The 8,719-nt window shown below is 39.5% G+C and overlaps 1 protein-coding gene across 1 annotated transcript; it reads left to right on the top strand.

Annotated features, from left to right (window-relative positions):
- Window positions 1-4,785: 4,785 nt before the first annotated feature.
- Window positions 4,786-5,322, top strand: LOC104100465 (uncharacterized). The gene has a single exon (XM_009607695.1). The coding sequence runs from the start codon at window positions 4,786-4,788 to the stop codon at window positions 5,320-5,322; it is 537 nt and encodes a 178-aa protein (XP_009605990.1).
- The last annotated feature ends 3,397 nt before the right edge of the window (window positions 5,323-8,719 follow it).

Genomic DNA, 8,719 nt, shown 5'->3' with positions numbered 1-8,719 from the left:
AGGAAGAATCCCCGACCAACCCTCCAAATATATCTATGCAAGCAAGCGTTGAGTGTTCCTGGGCATGACACCGAGGATTGTTATAGATTAAAGAATGAGATCAAATTATTGCTTAAGAGTGGAGCTATCCAATGCACCCCAGCCCTACCAAATGTAAACTGTAACCCACTACCAAACCACAGAAACCAAGGAACTAACATGATCACATTGCACGAGGACTATGACTTGAAAGGGACTATCATTACTATTGGAAATGCCAAAGATGAAAGAACACCACCTCAGGCAACTCCGTTAATCACTATGTAGCTAAACCCTCTTGTGATGGTTCAGACATACCAACAGCGACCCACCGCCACCATTAGAGATGAGGCGAGTCAAGAATACAAAACAGTTCCATGGACTTATCAGTCAAAGGAAAAGAGCAAAATGACAGACACCACAACTGCTCACGGGATGACTAGGATAGGAAGATGTTACACTCCAAAAGAGGTGAACCGATGGGATCCAAATAGGGAACAGAATCAGAGGAGAAACATAACCGACGCGGAGACAGCTGAGTATTGGAGGAGGATGCCGATTAAAGAATACTCCATAGAAGAATAGTTGAGTAAGACCCCTACCCACATATCAATTATGAATTTGTTGATGAGCTCCAACAGTCATAGGGATGCTCTGGTAAAAGTGCTAAGCAGGGTAAGTGTGCCAAACAATACCACCAGTGAGGTGCTACCAGCAACCATTGGGAAGATGGTCGAGGCACACAAGATTTCCTTTCTGAGGGATGAACTTCCTATGGAGGGGATGGATCACAACAAGGCTCTACACATCACATTCAAGTGTGGAGACAAAGTTGTATATCGCGTACTTATCGACGGTGGATCCAGAGTCAACATTTGCCTATTTTCTACTCTACAAAAATTAGGCATTCATTTGAGGGAAGTGAAAGAGAGCCATATGAGAGTAAAGGATTTCGAGGGGTCGCAGAAGAATATCATCGGAGAAATCTACTTAGCCTTGCAGATTGGACCGGTTGAGTTCCTGATATTGTTCCAAGTGATGGATATTTTGTCTTCATACAATTTGCTACTGGGAAGGCCCTAGATACACATGGTGGAGGCAGTTCCTTCCACTCTCTATCAGTGTATGAAATTTGAGTGGGATTGCCAGGAGATTGTGATACATGGGGAATGGAGCCGATCAGCTTACTTGAAGCTACAATTCCTTTCATAAAAGGATTAGATGGGGGGTCTCCTTCCATTTAGTCGATATCATGAATGCAACAAAAATGGAGAAGAATGATTAGAATCACATTATGTTAGTCATCCTATAGGTCAAAGATGGCAATGCGATAAATGATGAAGTATGGGTACCAACCAGGGACTGGGCTGGGAGCCCGGTCATATGGGATAATAGAGCCAATTCAACCCAAAAGGCAGAAAGGTACCGCCGACTTAGGGTATCAGTCTACAACTGGAAGAACCTATAACGGTAACCCTGGGAAGAAGGTTTTCATACCAAAGCATGTTCCGGGCCTGGGTCAGAGCCCACCACCAGAAGATGATATCATCGACGTGATGGGAAGATTATCCGTGGCAATCATCGAGGAATGTTGCGGCGAAGCTGATATCAAGACACCGACCATTCGGGATGCCGAACCAGGAGAGACCTTGCAAAGCTGGACCGCCAGTCCATCTCTGGTTTGCCGGAAGTCTTGGTAATATGGAATTTTAGTTAATTTGAAAAAAACAAATGCATGGTCAACAGGAGTCTTAGTAGTGTGGAATTTTAGTAAATTTGAAAAACAATGCATGGTCAATTGAGGCGTGAACCATTCATGTACGTTTTTGTTAAATTGCATCTTTGAACGCTGAGACGTTCCTTTTGATGAAATAAAAGAATTATTTTCCTGAAATCACCACGAATTCATCTTTATCTTGTTCGAAGCGAATAAAAACTCGTGTTCCGTGATTATGACATGTAATGACATCCTTGAGCAAAACGATCCAAACGATAAAGAGTATGAAGAGAGTATTATGCCCGAGAACCTCCCGCAAGAGATCGAGCAACTAGAAAGCCAAAAGAAGCCCAATCATGAAGAGACGGAAAAGGTCAATTTAGGAAGTGAAGAAGATGTGAAAGAAACTTGAATTAGCATCCATCTAAAGGCGGAATAGAAGGAAGAATTGGTAGAGCTCCTAGGACAATACATCAATGTATTTGCTTGGTCATATGACGACATCGTCTCGCACCGATTAACCACTGATCCTACCAGACCACCAGTCAAGCAGAAACCTAGAAAATGCAAGCCAGATTTGAGTCTAAGGATAAAAGAAGAAGTCTCCAAGCAGATAAAAGCAAATGTGGTGAGGGTCACCAATTACCCTACATGGTTGGCAAACATCATACCGATACCAAAGATGGGAAGATCAGGATATGTGTGGACTATCGAGATCTCAACAAAGTCAGTCCTAAAGATGACTTTTCTCTGCTGAATATCCACATCCTTATCGGCAACTGCACGAAACATGAGTTACAATCGCTTGTGGATTGTTTTGCTAGATATCACTAGATTATGATGCATGAAGAAGACGCGGAAAAGATAGCATTCACCACACTATGGGGGTTTATTGCTACAGGGTCATGTCGTTCGGTCTCAAGAATGTCGGTGCTACCTATCTGAGGACCATGATGACCCTCTTTCATGACATGATCCATGAGGAGATCGAGGTATAAGTGGATGATGTCATCATCAAGCCTCGGAATAGTACAGATCATTTGAATGACTTGAAAAAGTTCTTCGAACGATTGCAGAGGTACAATTTAAAGTTAAATCCTGCGAAGTGTGCATTTGGGTTCCCGTAGGAAAATTGTTAGGTTTCATCATCAGCAAAAAAAGGATAGAGTTTGACCCCTCAAAGATAAAGGCCATTCAAGACTTGCCTCCACCCAAAATCAAGAAGGACATGATGAGCTTCCTTGGAAGATTGAATTACATCAGCAGGTTCATAGCCCTGTCAACAGTAATCTGTGAGTCGATTTTCAAGTTGTTGAAGACTGATGCCGCTACAAAATGGACAGAGGAATGTTAGAAAACCTTCGACAGAATCAAGGAGTATTTGTCAAGTCCACTAGTGTTGGTTTTTCCTGAACCTAGGAAGTCGCTACTATTATACTTGTCTATCTTGGATAATGCATTTGGATGTGTGTTGGGACAACACAATGAGACTGGAAAGAAGGAGCAAGCTATCTATTACCTGAGCAAGAAGTTCACACCATACGAAGCCAGATACACCTTGTTAGAGCGGACCTAGTGAGCTTTGACCTAGATCGCATAGAAGTTAAGATATTACCTTTCGGCATATACCACATATTTGATATCCTGACTCGATTCGCTCAAGTACATCTTCCAGAAGTTGATGCCTACAGGAAAGTTAGCCAAATGGTAGATTCTTCTCAGTGAGTTTGACATCGTGTATGTGATGCAGAAAGCCATCAAAGGACAAGCATTGGCCGATCATCTTGCAAAAAACCCGGTGGACAAGGATTATGAGCCACTTACATCATATTTCCCAGATGAAGAAGTATTGTTTGTTGGGGAGGACTCACAGTCATACCTAGGGTGGAGAATATTTTTTGATGGAGTGGAAAATTTCAAAGGAGTAGGAATTAGGGCAGTCCTAATTTCTGAGTCAGGACAGCAGTATCCGGCTTTAGCTAAGATAAGGTTCCCTTGTACAAATAATATGGCGGAGCATGAGGCTTGCATCCTCAAGATTAGGATGGCGGTCGACATGAACATCAAGGAACGTTTAGTCATAGGAGATTCTGATTTGGTGATACACCGAGTCCAGGGTGAATGGACCACCAAGATTGTCATGATCCTTCCATGCTTACATTGTGTGAAAGAGTTGTGAAAGCAATTCACCAAGATCGAGTTCAAACATGTTCCCAGAAACCAAAATGAGTTTGCCGATGCTCTTGAAACCTTGTCATCCATGATTCAGCACCCAGACAAGAATTACATCAAACCTACCGATATAGATATTTGAGATCAGCATGCATACTATTTCCAAGTGGACGAAGAGCCGGATGGCAAGCCTTAGTACCACGACATCAAAAGGTTCCTTAAAGTAAGGGAATACCCAAAAAGTGCCACTAATGGTCAGAAGCGAGCATTAAGAAGAGTGGAAAATCACTTTTTCCTTAACGGGGAAGCCCTGTATAGGAGGACCCCGGATTTGGGTCTGTTAAGATGTGTAGATGATGCAGAGGTAACAAGGTTCTTGGAAGAAATACATTTAGGAACGTGCGGGCCTCACATGAATGCCCTCACCTTAGCCAAGAAGATCCAAAGAGCTGGATGTTTTTGGATGAACATGGAAAGCGATAGCATCTGTTACGTGTACAAGCGTCACTAGTGTCAGATTCACAGGGATTTCATCCGGGTTCCGCCAAATGAGTTAAACGTAATAGGTTCTCATTGGTCATTTGCCGCCTGGAGCATGGATGTGATTGAACCTATAGTACCCACCGCATAACACGGGCATCATTTCATCTTGGTATCCATCGATTACTTCACCAAATGGGTCAAATCTTCCACATACAAGGCAATCATAAAGAAGGTGGTGGCAGATTTCGTCCATAACAACATAGTCTCTCGATTTGGGATTCCAGAGTCAATCATAACTGACAATGCATCCAATCTCAACAGTGATCTCATAAGAGAGATTTGCGAGAAGTTCATAATCGTCCACCATAATTCCACAGCCTACATGCCACAGATGAATGGAGCAGTTAAAGCAGCAACAAAAATATCAAGAGGATCTTGCGGAAGATAGTGGACAATCACAGGCAATGGCACGAGAAGCTATCATTTGCCACAATCACAGGCAATGGCACGAGAAGCTATCATTTGCCCTACTCTGTTACCGTACTACTATGAGGACATCCACTGGGGTAACGCCATACATGTTGGTATATGGCATAAAAAGTGTAATACCCATAGAAGTCGAGATACCATCTTTGAAAATTATCCAGGAAGCCAAGCTAGGTGATGCAGAATGGATACGTGTCAGACAAGAACAACTCATGCTCATTGACGAAACGAGAATGGATGCAGTGTGTCACGGTCAACTGTATCAAAATAGTATAGCCAACGCGTTCAACAGAAAAGTGAAACTTCGGTTGTTCACAACGGGGCAACTGGTTTTGAAGAAGATATTTCCCCATCAAGAAGAGGCCAAAGGGAAGTTCGCGCCAAATTGGCAAGGTCATTATGTGGTCCATCGAGTATTGTCGGGAGGAGCACTAGTCCTAGCATAAATGGACGGTAGAGTCAAGACGAAGCCTATCAACTCAGATGCAGTCAAAAGATACTACATTTGAAGACAATAGAGTTAGGGTAATGTTGTAAAAGAACTACGCCTGACCTGACTTCCCAAGGTGGGATACGTAGGCAACTCACGTAGGGTTCGGTCCCCATATTGTAATAGAAATCCAAAGGTCATTTTGCATCTATTCAGAATTACGCCATGACTTGATTTCCCTTGGTAGTAATATGTAGGCAATCCACAACAGATTTAGTCAACTCTTGTAATCGAACTACAGTTTGGCCTGATTCCATTTGGATACGTAGGTAGCCTGAGTCAGACTCAGCCATATTATTTTAGTTTTTACTACTTTGCATCTATTATAATCGAACCACGTTTTGACATGATTACATTTGGATACGTAGGTTGCCTGAGTCAAGCTCGGTCATTTCATTCCATTCCATTTCATCTCCTCATCCTTAAACTACGTTCAGACCTGATTTTGCTCAGATACATATGCAACCAGAAAAGGTTCAGTCATAACCCTAGGAAAGCCTTTGTAATGCATTCATTAGATTAGGACGTGATCACAATAGCAAGAAGCTGCGTCATCATGGTCATGTCCAGGAAATCATCATCAACAGGATAGAGCCACCCAGAAATGATACTCACGTCAGAAGGAACTTCTAAACATGTCATAATTCAGAACAATGACGTTTGCCATAAACATAAACGATTTTTCAAAATAGCTTTTAGAAATGCTACTCTTCCACCTATCAAACTTCATGGTATAACCCATAAGATCCGGGGCAAGGCCAGGTCTACGATCAACACAAATCAAAGCCCCCCGTAAGAATTTTCTTTCAGCAGGATTGACAAGAATCAAAGGAAACTAGAGCGCACCGGGATCAATGACGGACCCGCTACAATTTCATGAGCCCTTATATCACCTTTATTATTCAACACATTTCTCTCATATAGTTAAGGACTAACTTCGAACTCTTTTCAGGTATTCTGGAGCCAAGTCCTCAACGCAATTGAAGCCCCTGTATATATCAAATCGCATGCTCTGCCAATCGGAGCATCTTATACATATCAAGTCGTCTGCTCTACCGGCCCCGCCAATCGAAGCCCTGCATATAGAAAATTGCATGCTCTGCCAATCGGAGAATCTTATACATATCAAGTCATCGGCCCCGTCAATTAGAGCCTTGTATATAGCAAACTGTTCGCTTTGCCAATCAGAGCCCTGTATTACGATATATGGGTATGTGTGTATCTTCTTTTTTGCACGATCAAATAGTACAATGTGGAAATTCTTCTAAGCAGAAAACCAACTTACACCGCTATGATTGACAACAAACTCATAAGCAAATCAATGATCCAAACTCCATCTCAATCCGATCAGTAGAACTCTCGAAACCGTCAAGTATTTCAAATCTCATAATCAAGTTATAATATGTGAAGTCATTCGGGTACAAAAATCCTCCCATCTTGTAGTATCGTCATAACACGATACTGGGGTAATTTCTACAAGCGCCACTCTCTCCAAATAATCATTCCAGAACTAGATGAGGACGGATCCTCGTTAAGCCCGAGGTATGTAAGCGATTCAAATCCAGAAGTCAGCCCTAATCTCATAACTCATGATCTTTCCCAATCCCATATACCATCTCTTCAATACATGCCTAGAGTCGGGACAAAATTAGTCTTTAAGTCAATTTCTTTGCTCGCAAACTCTTTCATCGTCTCCGGTAAAAGAGGGGCAGGTGTTGACGACCAATTTGACCCGCTCTTTTAAAATTAAACTATTTATGCTTATTAATTAGCAATAAATGTGGTAAAGCATTTTTAAATCAATAACACATATTTTCTTAAAATATAAATAATATAATACTTATTGTGAACAACTAATTTTTGACCGCACCCGAAGTTGATAATATTTTGGTGCAAATATTTCTTTTAGGTTTAATCTTGATATATTAAAACTTTTATCTTACTCTAAATAGGTTTTATTTGGAAATAAAAAAGGAAATTAAAAAAACAATATTACAACAAAATAAAAAATATATTCACATACTTATAGAATATATTTCATTTCTATTTGTAAAGAGAAAAAGAAAAATTACCCCAAAAAAATTGTAATTTTTCTTTAATAAGAATTTTAATAAGTTATGGTATTTTTCTAAATATCATTTAAAGTACATGTAAATAATTAGTTTTTCTATATTGTAAGAAATGTTGGTTAATCTTCTTATCTTTATAATTTAATTTATCTTTTAAAAAAAATTAAAAAAGAAAAAGAAGGGCAAAATGAAGTTAACGTGAAAGAGATAAAGTTTGTTATCAAACTTTTAACTCAAAAAAAAAAATCTGATTTTGTTTTTACTTGCTAACAACTATCCCATAATCCTCATATAATTTCCAACCAAAAACCCACGATTGCCTCCTCCCCAGCTCCATTTTCCCAAATTCTCTCAATATTTCCTAATATATCTCTTCCTAGCTCCTTAATCCCCATCCCCTAACTCCCCCCCATCAGCTCACGTCACACACCCCTACTTCCCACTTTTCCATTTTCTCACATCAGTTAGACATCACACACATATCTATATATAATACACACTTCAAAAATAAAAGGGAAAAAAAAACAAAAAAAGGCAGTAACCAAGGCAAGATTCAAAAGACCAATTTGGTTGAGTTTTGAAGTTCCGTTTGTTGTTCGGAGTTCGTATAGTACATTTTCTGCAGATATTCACAAGGAATTTGAAGGTTCGTCTATGTTCTTTAAGTCCTACTTTAATATTTTTAAGTAAAGTTTGAATAGTATGTTAAAGATGGATTAGTTTTATGTTGGTTGTCTAAGTTCTACTTTAATTGTCAATCCCTTGATATCGTGTCTTTGGTCGAGACTTTGGATACTGTATTTTGGATATGTAATTATTTTATCTCAGTAAGTTCACTTAAATTGACGGCACCTTTTATCACCATGTTTTATTATATTTTTATTTGTTTGTGACTTTTTCTTTAAGAGATCATCAATTGACTAAGAATCAAGGATGGCGTTTCAGTTTTCATGAAACTGAGACATTGAATAATTTATTTTTAGTTAATTGTCTTGTCTTAGGAATATATTAATAGTTATGAAGATTTTCACTATTGGAAAGAGGCAAGAAGTAATATGTTCTAGTCTTCGTGTGAGTCAGATTTAGTTTTGTTTTAAAAAAAAAACTTTTCTCTCAAGTGGAAAATGATATTCAATCACGATTAAGTTCAAATCTGATAAGAATTCCGTTACTAACTAAATTTTGTTTTGAAAGTTTAAATCATGTTTCTAGTCTTAGGAATTCATTTACGTTTTAAAAGAAGTTGTCATATTCTTTCTATGTGAATCCAGTAGCACATATATA

The sequence above is a fragment of the Nicotiana tomentosiformis genome, chromosome 8 (assembly GCF_000390325.3).
Source record: "Nicotiana tomentosiformis chromosome 8, ASM39032v3, whole genome shotgun sequence".
NCBI classification, from domain to species: Eukaryota; Viridiplantae; Streptophyta; class Magnoliopsida; order Solanales; family Solanaceae; genus Nicotiana; species Nicotiana tomentosiformis.
This window is presented reverse-complemented; position numbering and strand designations above follow the sequence as displayed.

What these genes read in the sequence shown, in the direction of transcription:
- LOC104100465 (XM_009607695.1), top strand. Translation starts at nt 4,786, where the DNA reads ATGGAGCAGTTAAAGCAGCAACAAAAATATCAAGAGGATCTTGCGGAA.